Source organism: Lutra lutra, chromosome 4 (assembly GCF_902655055.1).
Source record: "Lutra lutra chromosome 4, mLutLut1.2, whole genome shotgun sequence".
NCBI classification, from domain to species: Eukaryota; Metazoa; Chordata; class Mammalia; order Carnivora; family Mustelidae; genus Lutra; species Lutra lutra.
The window spans coordinates 32818939-32837002 of NC_062281.1; the positions used below are offsets into that span (position 1 = coordinate 32818939).

The following is an 18064-nucleotide window of genomic DNA, read 5'->3' on the forward strand; positions in this document are numbered from 1 at the left end:
TTAAGATTAAGAAAATGGACAGAAACATACAGCTACATACAAATGCAAAGCCTAGTGACTAAGAGACTGTATCTGCTAAAATATAAAGTGCAAACAGAGCCTGATTATCCACGAATTGAAATCTTAAGGCGAACTTATAGCATGTGTATTTAGAACATCTTTGCAAGTTATATTTTAGCATATACATATATTTGCAACAGCATAGAAGAAGAAATCAAGGTACACAAGTGCTTTTGAAGCTATTTCTAAAATGCTTTTCTGTATTGTTCGTGACTATTTTCTTTAAAATCTACTATACAGTGCAAACCATATGTGCTACACAATAACTATACAATAACATTACAAATGACTTTAATATAAAGTTTTTAAATAAAAAATAACATAACCACAGCTATGAATACTGCTGGTAAAATAAATTAATTTCTTTTTGAAAATGGCACCAATAATACACTTTACTAATGGACTGTAATGGAATTACACCTTAAGTCTTCAACTCAGCCTTAAAGAACTATCTCCTGATTGCGCAGATGTAATTCAAACAGCTTTTGTTTTTGTTTTCTGTTTCTTTGTGTGTGTTTTGTGTGTGTGTGTTCGTTTTTTTGTTGTTTATGTTGTTGTTATTGTTTTCTGGACTGGGTAGAATGACATACTCAACACTGGTACCAAAGGTGACTGGTGTTCATTTATGAAGTTATCTCATTTGACATGTTCCGCCGCATGTGATGAGCAATAAAACTTCTTGTGAGTTATAAAGTTTGAGAGGTTGTTGAACTGAATATCACACAGCCGGCAGTATTTCCCACTCGTGGGAGCCTGGGTGGAGCCATTCACACCTTTCGCTATACTAGACAACTGGTCCTCTGCAGAAGGAATTCCCGGTGAGACATTCTCGTTCGTGGCTAGTGGGTTCTCAGAGATCCAGGATGGAGATTTGTGGCCATCTTCATGCTGAGGATTCTGGGAAATGTTCTCTTGCTGCGGGTTGGCAGCAGGTCTGTCCTCTTGCTTCAGTCCACCGTTGACAATGACCATGCCTCTGTTTTTGGGCAGCAGCGGCAGGGAATCTTTCTTCGGCACAGCACAGCCGTTGGAGGAAGCCTGGCCTTTCGGAGATTCATTTTCCGCATTTGTGCTTTGCTCTAGGTCAGTGTTATGGATGACGAGAGACCCAGAAATGTAATCACTTGGCTTTATTCCGTAATATGGAGAAAGCTGGTCAGCTCCCTTTGCCTTCTTTATTGCTCCGGGGTAAAGGCATTGGGGAAGAAACAAATGTTTGTTTTCTTCTTTTGTAGCAATGAGCTGAGCAGCTTCACTAAAGACTTTCAGGCCTTGCAGGGTGGCTAAGTGGGAGGAAAATAAGTTTCCGTTCGGGGAAGGCTGCTTCAGATTCCCGTTTTTCTCACATTTTATGATGCTTCGTTCGTAGCTGACATCGGGGCTGTTCCGTTCGCTTTCTGGATTCGGAAATACTTTGCTGTCGAGTTGACCCAAGTCGTTACGCTGATGTGCTGTGACCGGGCAGAAATTCTGCTTGTGGGCCAGATAGTTCTCGACTTTATTGAAGCTGATCTTGCACACGGTGCACTCGTGGTAGTCTAGCAGCCTTTTGGGAGACGTGGTCGTCCGCTCAGACTGGGATAAGCACTTTTTGCTGAGATCTATGGGCACGTCCATCTCGAGGCAGGAAACGCTGGAATGAGTAGTGTCACATTTGGAAACTGGGACACATTTGTTGATCGTCAGGGAAGTTTCCAAGTGCTTGGAGACAATTCCTGGGAAGATATCGCATCTTGGGTGGTAGCACTCTCCTAGCCCTTCAGTGGGTTCTTGAGTGGAGGTACAAGGATTGCTGAGGTTGGCGACGTCAAGAAATCGCTGTTGGACCAGGGGAGGCCTCTGCTCCTGTTCGGGTAGGCACATCTCATACATCTTCCTTCGCTTGCGGGTGCGCATGGTTCTCTGCATGGCAGGCACTTTGTTGGAAGCAGACCTCTTGAGTGGAGGGTCGTGGCGCGTAGCACAATAATACTGTTTGTGGACCATGTATGTTTCATGCCGGCTGAAGGTGATGTTGCAAGCTTCACAGGTAGTCTTATTTGGGTCACTTTCCCCATCCACCAGGGGGACACTGGGATTTTTCACATCAACAGGTTTTCCGTTAATTTTATCGTCGTTGCTATTAGAGGTGGAGAGCTTCTTCACTTGGGTGGAAAAGTCCTTGTCGTGGCCCTTCCCATTTGGCCCAATTAAATCTAAAACGGTGGAAGAATTGATGCAGGATGTTTGAAGAAGGGGATTCTCAGGATCAGCTGAATGAGCCGCTGGGTTGAGGAGATTTATGGAGGTTTGACCAGTGTTGGGGCTCACGGCCTCAGGCATCTTTTCTGAAACACCAGGGAACTCTGGGGACTTGGCCATCTGCTGCCATCGGCTGCTGCAGTAATGTTTTTTGTGCACGAGATAATTATCCAAATTATTGAATGTTATGTTACACTCAAAACAAGTAGCCCCCTTGGGCATCAAGGGGCTGTAAATGACGGGAGGGTAGCTACTACTTCCGTGCCTCAGTCGCCGATGGACGAGTTCGGACATCTTGGCTAAGATCTCCGAAGCTTGAGGGACCATGGTGATGTCCTGGGGGAAAGCAAACTGAGAGAGGAAAGGGCCCACGGGGAAAGAAGGCCCAACATTAGGCTGAACCGGAGATGAGGCAAGTCTTGGACTCGAGGGCTCAGACTTTATTTTCGTGTAAGAAAAGCTCTGTTTGTTTGTTGTGGGCTGTATCTCTGGTCTCTGGTTCGTGAGAAAGAGCTGCGTCTTTTTCTCACACTTGTCCAGCTCTGTGTCAGAGCTCGCATCTTTAGTCTGCATGGCCTTCTGGCTCTGGGGGAGTTCGCTCCTGGTCAGCAGGTCTGGCGCCGGCTGTAGGCTGTCTTCCGTCCCGGTTGGAGAGTGTTCTATGTCACTTTCTCTGGGAAGTTTGCCTCCAGGGACATGGAGCTCCTGGTGCTGCAGTAACTCCCTCTGAGTCTGGAAGCCGAAGTGGCAGTGACTGCATCGGAACGCAGCTTGAGTGAGATGGGAGAACAGGTGTTGATGGAAGCCGATCACAGAATCGGCAGTGTAGCTACAGACGGTGCATTTTAGACTAGCACCAGGGGGCAGGAATTCTTCCATTTTCACTCCTGGAGAGACACACAAAATAAGAATACTGAGAATCGCATGCATCGGCTTTCTAATGATAAAAACCTTTACACCACACGAATGAGCTGAAATCTTTCAGCATCGTGCTTGTGATATTAGCTTTTCTCTTGTGACATCCTTTGTCCGGTGTCATCATAGTGGTAACACCTCATAGCTTCCAGAGAACGTTTGAATGTGTCATTGGATCACAGAGGGACAGTCTTCACTGTCTCCATCTTCCAGGTCAGGAAACAAATTCAAGGAGATCAAGGGAATGGATTATGGTACTAAAGCGATTCGATGACAGAGCCATGTTCAAACCTCAGATTTTATAATTTCTAATCAGAGAACCTGCTCATTACAAAACCATGCTCTGCATTAGGAAGAAGTAGGAATACGTTAGAGTTGATATTGATAAACTGTGTGCAAATCAAATAACTCTTAGAGCACTAGATTAGGTATTTATTCAAAAGAATCCAAGAAGGAACCATTTGGTAAAGTGATTTATAACCTCCTAATTTATCTTTGGTACAAATCTAGAGTTTTATGCATTGGTTTTGCTGAACATGGTTTACCTCTATCCAGGGCTGATATTCAGCAGGTGGACACCAGTACATTCACACAGTCATTTAGGACAGAACTCTGTGTTGACTGATCACGGCCTGTTTCTAGTCAGTTATAAAATATTTTGAATATCACCAGTGACTGGTGAGGAGACTTTATTGCGAGGTTCTGATTTATAAGAAACACATATATGGTCATTCATATTTGTTAATCTTTGACCAGGCTTCCTGGTTTGCAGCTCCTTAAATCCTTGGAATTTCCCATGATAAGAGCAATAAAAGTATTTTTGTTATATTAATGAAATGACTTTTAGAAAGCCCTTAGGTTACTTAAGGGTAGGGTTGGTTGCATTGAGAAACCACCTTGTAATTAGAGGGTTTGAATTTTTAGCCCCTCCTCCCCAATCTCCAGAGATTTGAGTTTAAATTGCCAACACCCATATTTAATCAATCATGCCTATGTAATGAAGCCTCCCTAAAAACCTGAAATGATGGGGTTCAGAGAGATTCCCAGTTGGCTCGAGGAGAATGGCAGCCTGGGAGAGGGCACAGAAGCTTCTCATCCTCTCCTCATACCTTGCTCTAGGCATGTCTTCCATCTTGCTGTTCCTAAATCATTACCATTTATAATAAACCGGTAATCTACTAGGTAAATGGGTTCCTTGGGTTCTGTGAGCCACTCTAGCAAATTAATTGAACCCCAAGAAGGGCTCTTAGCAAACTCTGATTTACAGCTAGTCGGTGGGAAGCTCAGGTTAACAACTTGGGTTTCTACTGGCATCTGAAGTTGGAGCAGGGGCTGGCCCCTTAATCTGGAAAATCTGATGCTGTCTCCAGGTGATAGTGTCAGAATTGAGTTAAATTGTAGGACACCCACTTGGTATCTGGAGGATTGTTTGGTAGTTATGGGGGAAATGCCTCCCCCACCATGTATGGGAATTAAGATCTGGACACTTTAACTCACTAAGGTCAACTCTAGTTCCCATTTGTTGACATATGGCTAAATCAGGCATGGCTCATGCCCTCTGAACTTTAGACTAAAATGAGACCTGCCTTTTATATTTATAAGCTGAAAACATGGTAGAAAAAACCTAGTCCTATAGCAAAAAAAGGGGACATATTAGTCTTTTTCTCCTTAATGGATCCAATACTCATTCTTCTATTTAGCTGAAAGGTCCCTCGTTCTCTCTTTTTTGTTTTGTGAATGACTAGCTACTCACCGTCTGAGACAACTGACCTGTTTCTGCTTCCTCTGCTTTATCACCTACAAAAAGATGGCTCATTTGTAGGGAAAGGAAAGAGAATGACTAGAAAGGAAATTGCCAGTTTTATAGGTTCAAAGACAAAAGCTTGTACTGTAGTAGGGCATTGGAGGTTGGAATTAGTGTTGTTTTTTTTTTTTTTAAACTCAGCACCTATTTCAAGTTTTTTCTTTTTTTTTTTTTTAATTATTCAACTCAAGCAAAAACAGTGAGGAAATCACCTAGCAGTACCTTCTAAGTTTTGTATTATGGATGCTGAAGAACTGACACCCAAACCTTGGTTTGTCCTATTTACAAATGTTCCTAGCAGTATCTAGGGTTAATATAATTCTGTACATTTGGTTAACTTGCTTTTTAAAAACATAGGAATGAATTAGAATGAATATGATAATACTAACAATAATTGGGCACATAATTCCAGAGTAAAATGGGGACAGTTACCACTGTGCTGTTAAAGAGTGAGGTAAAAAAAATAAATAAATAAAAATAAAATAAAATAAAATAAAATAAAAAAATTTTTTAGCCTAATTTTTCTTAAGGAATTTAAAAACGTTACACTAAAAGTGGCTTTATGTCATAGAGATCAACTAAGCTGTTCTGTGTTCTGGAAGTCAAGAGCATTTTACAAATTTGTATTTAAAAGTTAATTTCTGGGACGCCTGGGTGGCTCAGTTGGTTGGACGACTGCCTTCGGCTCAGGTCATGATCCTGGAGTCCCGGGATCGAGTCCCGCATCGGGCTCCCAGCTCCACGGGGAGTCTGCTTCTCTCTCTGACCTTCTCCTAGCTCATGCTCTCTCTCACTGTCTCTCTCTCAAAAAAAAAAAAAAAAAAAATTATAAAAGTTAATTTCTCTCAAGTGTGATTTTAATTGGATCTATCAAAATAACAGTGTTATTTCAATTCCACAGATACTTATTTTTATGTACCTACTATTTATCCCTTACCATGTGGGAAATAATATGGTCAGTTTCCAAAGATCGCTTGACACTTAAATCAATGAATATTAATGACAACATACAAAAGATATTGAGTTTATTTCTGAAATGGTGCTGTTTTAAAAAAAAAAAAAAAAGAACGATTTGGCCTGCGATCTGAGTACTGTCATTGTTAGGAAAGAATTCAGACCCAAGTCTTTTGAGTAGGGTATATTGATTATAAGTGACATAAAATCACAGTCAGCTGGTTCAGCAAGTTTGATTTTGATTTTATAGCTAGATGCAGTTACATAGATGTGGAATTATATATGTTTGCATATATGAATATAGGGAGGTATGTAGAGAAACAGTAGAGTCTCCCAAAGCGAAAGTGGCAGCAAGGGAAGCACTTACCACTGTGCGAATTCAGGTGCATTTCTAGTGCTCGGGCATTTGAAAAGCTCTTGGTGCACTGCGGGAAGGGGCACAGGCTGGAAATCTGAGGAGCACTGTCTTCATTTTCTTCTGACACTGGAGCCGCTTCCCTTTGCCTCCCGCTGCAATAGTACATCAAATGGGCTTGCAGATTCCGCTCGCTTCGATACCAGATGCCACAAGACTTGCAAGGAAATATATCCTCTGCGGGCGAAAGCACAGGGACACATTAGCTGCTGCCCATTTGGAACCAGCCCTGAGTGAAGCGGCATTTAGTTCAATGTTTCTCAGAGACTGCTCTCAGGTTCAGAATTAGGCGATCAGACAGTGATGAGCACAGTCTTGGGTGCTGTTCCACAGCCCAGGACTGAGCTTTTAAAGCAATGTTACAGCCAGTGCAATTTACCTTCCCACACACTCTTCAGAAAACGGTACTGTAGGAGGCTCCAACAGGAAAAGCGCAGGAGATTAATTTTAAGTTGTTTACAGTGTTTTAGGGTTTAGAAAAATATGCATTTATAAATAGCAATGTGAAATGGCTTATCTGATTGACTAAAAGGCAAAGATCTGATAGCTGAACTAAAGTTAGCCCTGACGCCAGCTCCTGACATCATTCGTTCATTTAATAAATTAATTAGAGAATGTCTACTCTGTGCTAGAGACTCTATGCTGCGTTGGGTGTAAAACAAAATGAAAGACCAAAAAACGGTCATCAGGGATCTTACAGTCTCCTGGGGCAGATGACTAAATGGTCAGGTAATTACATTAGGCTACAATGAGCAGGCTAATGGAGGCGTCTGAGGAGTGCTTGGGGTGTGACACTAGGTGGGTGAGAGGACTGGAGGAAGGACAGGGTCAGAGAAGGATTCAAAGGGAGCATAATGACATGCCCTCGCTGAGTGGTAAAGAATGAGATTCTGTAAGTAGTGAAGAATGTAAGTGAAGAATGAGATTCTGTAATAAGAGGGTTGGGTCTTAACTGCACAGTCCAGGGGAAGGCATGGGAGCCTCAGAGAGGGACTGGGGGAGGGGTGGGAGGCTCTTCCCCAGGATGGGGACTAGAAGAGATAAGGTTGGAGGAGGCAGGAGTAGTGATCAAAGACTCTGTAGGCTCTCTTAAGAAGTTTAGATTTTTGGGGCACCTGGGTGGCTCAGTGGGTTAAGGCCTCTGCCTTCGGCTCAGGTCATGATCCCAGGGTCCTGGGATCGAGCCCCACATTGGGCTCTCTGCTCTGTGGGGAGCCTGCTTCCTCCTCTCTCTCTCTCTGCCTGCCTCTCTGCCTACTTGTGATCTCTGTCTGAAATAAATAAAATCTTAAAAAAAAAAAAGTTTAGATTTTTTTCTCAATGATTATGGAGAATCATTGAATCATTGTACGCAAGAGATGGGCAGAATCAGATATTATGAAATTACGACAGTGAAGTAGAGTTTTGAAGGTAGTGAATTTGGAAGGAAGACATGACTGGGAGGAGGCAGTTGCGATAATCTAGGTGAAATATGACAGAGTTTGAGTTGTAAGTCATGCTAGGATATTTTTGTCTATATTTTGCATGTATTTACTCATGAAAATTTTCTTCACGTATGTGTTTTCCCCTTCATCTATTTATAGGCAAGGAAACTGAGATTGAGTGACTTGTCCATGATCATGCAAGTGGGTGAACTGGGATGGGACCCAGTGGGAGAACTCTTCCATATCAGTGCCAAGGGAGCCACAGAGGAAGGAAAGTTGTATCAAGGATGTAGAATTGACTAGGAGCGATGAGCGCTACTTTGCAATTAGATGCTAGAGTGAAAGGTAAGGTCTCTTCAATGGCCAGGCTTCTTGTTAGCATTTCTGTGTAACAGTTTCATTCAGCTCTATAGGGAGCAGATGACAGACAGGTGAGGAGGTCAGGCAAGGACAGGTATAGGGAGACCAAATCTGACCCAGTGTTGTTGTGCAAACCTGGCACTTTGTAGTGAAAGGGAGCATGCCAACACTGGAAATTGGGGTTAATCCAGGCAAACTGAGGCATATGGCTGCATTAGATATGTGGGACTAGATATTCCTGTAAGAAATACAGGGAACATGGGGAAGGTCACGACAGAAGTCTAAAACTCAGAAGAAACAGCTATATGTGAGATTTGTGAATTGTTAATACAGAGTTGGTGGTGGAACCCATGATAGTGAAGGAGATGGCTCAGGGAGAGCACGTTAAAACAGATAGGAGGAAACTGAGGACCAAATTCTAGTGAATGAGAAGTAAGGACAGAAAGTACAATATAGAATTTCAAAATAAAATTTGGTTGTAAGATTATATCCTACTGCTGTTTATTATTTTAGCTCTTCCCACCAATTCAGAGGGCCATACTGCTTCGTGTAGTGTCTATTTAAGCAAGATGAGTTTGAACTGATTAGCTCATTTCAGAATGAGACCAAAGACTGTATGCATCTATGCTGATTTATTTGGGATCAATAGTTATCCCGCTATAGAAAGCAAACACAGTATAATCTCAAATATAATTAAAAATCACATTCATACATTGGAGCTTCACAATAATTTAAGGTACTCCCAGTGTTCCTGGTAACAAAACCCTTTTGCTTCAAATTCAAGTTGGGCGTATCTTATTTCAAGTTCCTCACTATCAGAATCAAAGTAAAAATCCAGTAAAAGAAAATAACTACATTTACATGAAGGAAATCCCAAAACCTCAGGCTAGGGGCACTAGATCCAATGTTTGGAAATAAAGTAATTCCAGATACACTCGAGAATTTCTTTAAAGGCTACTGTGACAGCAAGAACATAATTATTGTTGAGTATTTATTTTTAAAATATCAAGACATTATGACAGTATCTATAATTCTGCATCATTCAGTCTTAGGAATTTTCAGGGACATTTTTGATTAAATGCAATACCTCACTTACCTACTGGTTTGGAATGTATTCTCCTCTTACGATATGTCTGGTATTCATGTTTTCTCACAGAGCTAGATAAAAACAGAGCTGAGTCTTAGAACTCAGACCTGGGGACTCCTACCACTGATTTTCTGTCCTATAAAGTGTCCCTCTGTGTGTTCAAGGAATACAACTAGGTTCACTAGTCATTTTAAAATAATGTAATTACAAAGGCATATTTGCCAGAGTATACAAAGCATATTTTTATTTTTTTAAGATTTTATTTATTTATTTGACAGAGAGAGATCACAAGTAGGCAGAGAGGCAGACAGAGAGAGGGGGTGAAGCAGACTCCTGCTGAGCAGGGAACCTGATGTGGGGCTTGATCCCAGGACCCTGAGATCATGACCTGAGCCAAAGGCAGAGGCTTAACCCACTGAGCCACCCAGGTGCCCCATACAAAGCATATTTTTAAATTCTCCATGCATGTATGGAGTACTCCAGCTCATATGTATTTTTCTTTATTTTCCTATGTTTCTTTTTTGTTTTTGTTGTCGTATTAGCTGATGTCTTGATTTACCCAGGTAATACTATACTTCCTCTTTATTAATATACTTAATCACAATTCGATTATTTCCTTTTCCCCTTTTTTTAAGTTTCTAACTCTATAGCCCTTAAGAAATTCCACAGCTATTCTACTAAAGAAGCATCAATGAAAGCTATTCAATCTCTTATAGCTAAGTAGCCTTGAATGTTGTTCAACTAGTTTAGAAAGTCAGTTTTTGTGTGTGTGTGACATTCAAGAATCCAACCTGAAATGAATGAATTTAATTGTCCTTTTCATACTCTCATGAGAAGCGATCACAGACACACACACACACACACACACACACACACACACACACCACAGAGAGTTAGAGAAGATAAGATGAAATCACAACACTGGAGAAAAAAGTCCATCCCTTGTTGCCTGTCAGTAGACATTTTTTTTTTCTCCCACAAATACCCATCAGCACCACAAAGCTCTTGGATGGGGCTACTGCCCACAGCACTTACTATTGACAATAGCCGTGGGCAGAATAGAAGCCATGGCAGCTTGCTGAGGAAGCAGCTGAATGGAGTCCAACAGGCGCGCAGGGTACATCCCTTCTGCAAGAGTCATCTGGCTGGCAGCTTGTAGCCTTGAGTCGAAATCTACCACAAAGGCAATTAGCTCTTCTCCCTCAGAGATGGCCTTTGTCGTGGTGCACCAGAGCTGACCCCCTATGAAGAAGAGAGAAGAAAAAGAAAGAGCGAATGACGTAGGACGCTCCAGCCTGCCGTACACCGGATTGACAGCAATGGCATCTTCTGGTTTTCACATCACTTTCTACTAGGGGAGAGTGATGGAAACCAGGGCTGTCCTCCTCTTCCCTCCTGGGTGGAAAATGGCACACCTAGCATGAAATGAACTCTTCAGTGGCCAATAGTAGGAGAGAACTAAGAACCAAGAACAGACATCATTTGTGGAGAGTTTTGGGAACCATGTGCCTTCTGGGGTTTGCCTTAATCATTACCCATGCTAAGATGTGGCCTCCTGATTACCAAGAGGCCTGGTAGGGATCCAGCTGCAGAAATTTATTGCGGGTGAGCCTTTGCCGTTACTCTTTCTGTACCTTGTGGAAGTAAAAAGTTATTTCTTCCTCTCTCCCTCCCTTCCCCACTGTCTTTCTTCCCAACATACCCACATGCCGAAAACAAAACAAAACAAAGTACACGAACGCTCCTAAAATTTAGGAAGTTAAAATGACATTCCAGCTAGTTCTACTCTCTTTACGTCTGGTGCCATTTTCCTTTCTTTTCTCTTCTTTCTTTCTTTCTTTCTTTCTTTTTTTTTTTTTTTTGGCTTAGTGATCTTTACTTATATAATATTCCTTATAATGCGGCTTCTTTATCTCCATTTACCCTGATTGAACTTCCTGAAAAGAAGATATGCCACAGATCCTTTTCAGAAGGCTTATTTAAATAAAGATTTGTTTAAATGAAAAGAACCCTTTCTTCAAATACTAAGATATACTCTGGCTCTGCACTTCAAAATGATCACGTGTGGTGCATTAAAAAGAAAATTAACTATGCAAGTACATCTTTTAATGTATTGGAACGCGATAGCGTATGCTCATTTATTTAACATGTTTAGACAGGCAAAGCACTTATATTTTGTTATCTACACTCTCAGGCCTAGATACGTATCCTGTACAGTTATGCCTGAAGTAACGTGGCATACTTGATATGTTATAAAGCTTTTTTTTTCTCATTGTGTATATATTGCAGAGCTATATATTGTACTCATTAAGGAAGCAAAATTTGTACCCATTCTGATAAGTAATATTGCTCTGTTTATCTTTCAGCATAACTGTCTTTTCAACTGCACTTCATTTCCTCCATCCTTAAATAGATCATAGTTTTTAAACAACTTGTGGTAAAAATCTGCTGGAAAAGATAACAACAGCATAGGCGATGGCAGAGTCGCCCAGAAGAATCAGGACACTTCCAGAGAAACCTCGGACAGCTAATTACACCAGCAAATGATATCTTAAAAGTAAGCAAACAGAACACCCTCCCGGACAGTACAAGTCTGTGAAAAATACAGCTCCGATTATGTACCTCGAATGTGTGTGAAAAGTTGCAAAGTAAAACCCAAATATACCAAAAGTAAAACCCAAATCTACCAAAAGGCTAGAAAACTTTTTTTTTTTTCCACTTTGACTCTTAACGGATCTGAAAGCATCCAAGTTTCGCAAAGTTGAAGAACAGATTCGCTTTGGCGCTGACTTATTTCTTTACAAATAGAAAAGCTGAGTGGCATTTCTGTGCAAGTGGCTGAGCCCGGCTCAGTGGCGGTGTGTCTGCCAGAGCCGGTTCCTCCCCCAGGAAGGCTCCTGTGTTCAGCGGCTCAGCCTTCTCTGATGTGCATACAGATCCAAACTACTTACAGCTGTAGACAAGGTAATCATTCGCACCTTATCTTTCCTCTGGGGTATAGTTTATTAAGTGAGTCTTTGTAGAGGAGAGGTGGGGCGGGCAGAGCAAGGCGCGACAGTCCAGGTTTCCTTTGTCGCCGGCTCTTCGGGAGTCCCTGGATTTCAGGGATGAACGGAATGACTTCCCTTATTGGTAATATGTCACCCCTTTTGAGAAATTTACATTTTTAGCAAATCCAGCTGTGGGTATCTTTCGCAAAAGGAAAGGTTTGGACTCAGGTTCCCAGGAGAAACAGATTTTAGAGAAGGTGCCACGCATAGCTAATCTGTCTCCCAGCAGAGACTGATGTAGCAGGATGACTCAGAATCCCTGGGCTCCAACTCTTGACCAGAAAGACCCACTAAGTAAAGGAAAGAAAACTCAGGAATATTAAGTGTAATGGAAAGTAAGCAAAAATGACTTTTCTACATGATTAAACAGCCTGGCAATAGTAATGTATGTTTTCTGACATACTGAGTCATGTTTCATATTTTATTATCTTCATCATTTCATTTCATTTTATGGTTTAGAAAAAGCATCTCCTTTAGAAAGGTTGAATTGGGCTGAAAATGTACCAGGTAGACTTAACGAGGAAGTCAGTTGTTCTGGGATTTTAATCTCTCAGATCATTCATTCATCAGCTGTTCACCGAGCTCTCTGCTGTGGGCTGCGCTGGGCTCACCGGCTTCACAATCAGAATGGACACATAGAGGCGGATGAATGACAAGACCACAGGGTAGGTGGCGTCCCCTAGTGCCAAAGAAAATTTGAGAGGAGTGAATAATGGACACGTCTCCGGGGAGTCAGGCAAGCCACCCAAGGTGACTTTTTTATTGACTCATGAAATATAAAGGTAAAATAGCAGAAGTATGTGTGTGGGGGGGGGGGGGGGGGGAGTTGGCAGGTCAATCATTGCTGGCAGAGAAAGGGGCACGCATGCCAGGGCAGGATTATGGAAGAGCCTGACTGTCCCGGGAATGGTTCAGAGGCCACCTGGCCAGAGCATGGCATCTGAGGGAGAAAGGGCTGGTCACAGGCAGGGGTGTGCTGGAACCAGACTATACTGGAGTCTAGGACACAATGCCCAGTGGTCAGGCATTTTCTGTACTAGTGGCTATCACACTGGTAACTTGAAATCAGTCATGGTGAGAGTTGTTGCACTTGCCACTGGAATTAGCAGACATTACTTATCAGGGCTCCCCACCCCTCCCACTTCCCCACCACCACCAGAAAAGTTGAGCGCAGGGCCAGACAACTTTGAAAGTAACAGAAAGACAGTTGTGTCTGGCTCCTCATGGTGGGAGATGGCATAATTGTGTGTGTGTGTGTGAATAAATGAATAATGATAGTGGATTTTCTCTCCCAGAAGAAAGATCTCAGGGTCATGAGGACCGGAAACTGGAGGGAGTGGGGAGGGGCACAGGAATTATCACCCCAGGGCCATTTGGAGGCTCTTGTACTAGTTCAATTGTGAGAGGTGTAAATTGTGAGCGAGAAAAGGGCTCAGTTCAAGAGAGAGAGGGGGGCTGATTTCCTAAGATGAGGAAGAGGAAGGAAGCTGCTGAAAAAAACCTGAAGGTTTGGGTCTGGGAAATCAGAAGGTGGGGATGCCATCAACAAGGCAGTAAAGCTTGTGTATTAACAGTGGAATTATACAGACAACAATGAGACAATTGTATTAATTAGGAGCACTTTCTGTGGGCCTAATAAGCTAAGTGGTTTATGTACTTCATCTATTTTAATCCCGTCAGTTTTTCTGGGAGGTAGGTGATATTTTCCTCATTTTAGAGTTGAGAAAATTGAGGCTTAGAGAGGTTAACTAACTTGCCCAAAGCTACACACATGGCCAGTGGCAGAATCGTGATTTACGGCTCTGTCTGTCCGACTCCAAAGCCCAGGTGTGCACCCGCATGTCTGTTGTATGTACGTGGGTGTATGTGCGTGCACAGAAATATTGGATTTTGCTTTGAAAATGTAAAGTCTGAAGTCCCTGAGGGGCTTCTGCGTGAATGGATTTAAGGAGGCAGTTAGAATTTGGAGGAAACCTAAGGCTGGAGTTAAAAAAAAAAATTTTTTTTTTTTTGGATATCATTAGCACATTCTAAATGACTGTGGATGCTCTTTGGATTGATGTGATAATGCTAGAAGACTACAGAGTGAAAAGAAAAGAAACAGATTGAAATTTGGGAAATCTCAACAATTAAGATGTGGGTAGATGAGAAGTGATCTTTTAATGACAAAGTGAGCTGGAAACCTGGGTGGCTCACTTGGTTAGGCATCTGCCTTCACTAGGGTCCTGGAATCGAGTTCTGAGTCAGGCTTCCTGCTCAGCAGAGAGCCTGCTTCTCTCTCTGCCTGCTGCTCCCCCTGCTTGTGCTCTCTCTCTCTCTCTTTCTGAGATAGAGATAAATAAACAGATAAATAAATAAATCTTAAAAAAAAAGAGCACATATTTGGAAAGGTTATAGGGGAACCAAGAGAATGGCACCACAAAAACCAAAGGTGGGCTCTTTGAAACCATTTGGCTGAATTTTTTAGATGGTGAATTTAGAGTATTTAACGTTAGGGAGTCATTTATAGGGAAAGAAATATGTCTGGTATTGTAACATGGTTTCAATTATAGATTCCAGTGAAATATCCAAGTGTGACTACTAATTGGGGATGTGATCCCTTCTGCAGGGCATATGGGCAATGGAACTGGACAGCTAGGGTATACATTTTGGCTCTGCCACTTACTGTGTGACTTGAACTTGTCACCAAAACACTCTGCAGATCCAGTTTCCTCATCCTTGGAAATGGGAACGCTGATAATAGTACTGGATTCACAGTGTTATTGTGGGGATAAAATAAGCTAATAGATGGGACATATAATAAGAGCCATGTAACTGGTCACAAGTATCCTTTTGATTTGGTCAGGTTGAGACAATATTCTCATTTCTCATTGTCCTGCTAAATCCAAGAAAAGATATCTCACCAGAAAAGTTAAGAAATCATAGGAATTCAATGAGCAAATGTATCCTTGCTTCACCAGAGAAAGCCAACCCCTTTTAGAAAAGGAGACTAACGGTGATCCATTCGTGGATAACATATTGTATCCTGACCAGTTAGAGAAATAGTCTCTAGCGCTGAGGGGTTGAGGAGGCAGGAGAACCAGTTTTCTACCCTCGAGGTTTTTGGAACTAGAGTACATACGGCCAACTCCAATTTATAATTGAATAGAAGGACTTCTTATCTGTCTTGATTAAGGAGCAATCCAAGTGCATGCAAAGGCTAAATCATGTTGATAGTTAGCTATTTTGGTGTCTTCATCCTACTGACCTCATGTTCAATGGAAACGAATCAAAGCATGTTACATTTGGCTTTAAAATGAGAACACAACCATCAAAAAACAAAACCCAGAAAATAATAAGTTCTGGCAAGGATGTGGAGAAATTGGAACCCTTGTGCACAGCTGGTGAGAATGTAAAATGGTGCAGCCACTGGAAAACAGTATGGTAGTTCATTAAAAATTAAAAAGAGAATTAACTTATGGTCCAGCAATTCTACTTCTGGGTATATACTCAAAAGAATTGAAAGCAGGGTCTCCAAGAGATATTTGCACACACCTATGTTCATAGCTCCATTATTAAAAATAGCTAAATCATGGAAGCAACCCAAGTGTCCATTGACAGATGGATAAGCAAATGGTGGTATATAGATACAATGGAATATTCAGCAGCAAAAAGGAAAGAAATTAAAAAAATACTAAAAAGGAAGGACATTCTGACATATGCTAAAATATGGAAGAAATCTGAGGGTATTATACTAAGTGAAATAAGCTTGTTACAAAAAGATGAATATTGCACGATTGCGATGCCACTTCCAATAAGGTGCTGAGGGTATTCAAAAGCACTGAGAGGGAAAGTGGGCTGGTGGCTGCCGGGGCTGGGGGAAGGGCAAATGGAGAGTTACTGTTTGATACAGAGTTTCAGTTCTGCCAGATGAAAAGGGTTCTGGAGATGGACCATGGTGATGGTTGCAGGACAATCTGAATGTCTTAATGCCATGGAACTGTACACTTAAAAATTGTTAGGATAGTAGGTTTAATGTTATCTCTATTTGACCACAGTAAAAAAAAAAAAAAAAAAAAAAAAAAAAATTGGCACCTTTTTTTTTTTCACTAGAAACCACCATTGTGAATCTCGAATATTTGCACTTTTTTTTTCCCCAGCCACAGTTAAAGACAGGAATCTCATTTTTATAAAGTGGTTTCCATATGAGATGGTTTAAAACAACAGAGTAAGTTCTCTCCTATCAGCTTTCCTAGGAAAGCTACTTTAAAAAACAAAGCATCTTGAAAGTTCAAGTTACTGCTAAGTTGGAGTTGACTGTATTTGACCACCTTAACTGTTTTCATTTGAATGAATTTTGGATACTTGTGTAGATCTGACTATTTCGAGTGATGTAGCTCCTAAGATTTTGTTGACTTGGATTTCTGCTTGTGTTCGGGGTACCAGTGGAGTGTTCCTGCCAACGGAAGTTTTCTGTGGCTTTCATATACCGTAGTATGTTTGATGTCCCCAGATTTAAACCAAGTAAATTTTAACATACAAATCCAAACTAACAGCATATTGATCGGAAAACAAAGAGAGTTATGTAAAGGGGTGGGGTTCTATGTGGCAATATCATACATGCTTAATTGATAAAACTCTCCCAACTTTCTTTGCACAGGGATCAGGAGCAAATGCTCTTGGTGTAAGGGATTACGTTAATAATAATGAAGCGTAGCTGGCATCCCAAGTCCCTGAAAATGTATCGGTCCTCAGCACAAAGACGGACAAGAAAGAGGACTTGACTGGGAGGTGGGTAAGAAACTTCAGTTCTCGTCCTGACTGGATGATCTGTTACTGAGTGATCTTGGAGAATTGCTTTACGTACCTCATATAAAATGACAGCCTTAGGCTAGATATCCTATAGATGATTATTATCACGTTGTAAACACCTTTTTAAGCTTCTATGACCAATGGGCTAATACTAGTAATAATCACATTTATTAAGTGGTTTCTCTGTGCTACTTAAGGGGACAGGGCTAAGTGCTTCGCATGCCTTATCTTAATTTCTCCCAAGAAAGCAGTAAGGTGGCTTTTATTTATGCCCATTTTACGGTCATATCATGAGTCTGGAAGTGTAGGTCAGGTGTTCAAAGGTCACACGGATAAAGGGGACTTGGAGAAAGGGAGGAAGGTGTGAATGATGGGATTTGGACAAGACGCCTGGCTCTGGATGCTATACTCTGGAAAAACCAGGTGTCCCAAAGGAGTCACAGGGACCTCCCATGTTCACTAACTACATTGTGCCACATTTGATCATTCAGTTTTTGAGGAATTTTAGCAGTTATCTCTCCGAATCAGAAATAAGACTGGTGACTTTATGAGACAGCATCAAGAGGAGGACACAGTGATGAGACACAGCTGTTAAGGGCACAGCTATGATCTGGAGCAGAATATCCATATTTGTGGAATAACCTCAGGTTACCTTCTAATAAGACCAGCCAACTCTTAGAAAGCACTTACTATGTGCCAAGTGCTATAATAAACATTTCACACCTATTAAACTCATCTGGTAGTATTAAATAGAAAGTAGCCTTTGCCCAACTCCCTATTTCAATTACAAGTTGAGCTGGACTCTAAAAGGGCATCAAAATTGCACATAACCAGGGGGCACTACTTGGCAATCTTGACCACACAGTCAGTTCACCTGGGAGCTCTTAATCAATGCCGATTTCCTAGTCCTACTGCAAATCAGTCAAATCAAAATCTCTGGGAGTGATGTTTGGGCTTCATTAT

The 18064-nt window shown here is 41.6% G+C and overlaps 1 protein-coding gene across 2 annotated transcripts in view; it reads right to left on the reverse strand.

Annotated features, from left to right (window-relative positions):
• Nucleotides 1-588: 588 nt before the first annotated feature.
• The window catches only part of ZFPM2 (zinc finger protein, FOG family member 2), a 457914-nt gene continuing 440438 nt past the window's right edge, over nt 589-18064 (reverse strand). For both annotated transcript variants that reach the window (XM_047725745.1, XM_047725746.1), the window contains 3 exons: nt 10296-10502; nt 6342-6566; nt 589-3188 (listed from right to left, as the gene is read on the reverse strand). In XM_047725745.1, coding sequence (XP_047581701.1) covers nt 697-3188; nt 6342-6566; nt 10296-10502 — 2924 coding nt within the window. In that variant the 3' untranslated portion in view covers nt 589-696. The remainder of the gene's footprint in view (nt 3189-6341; nt 6567-10295; nt 10503-18064) is intronic.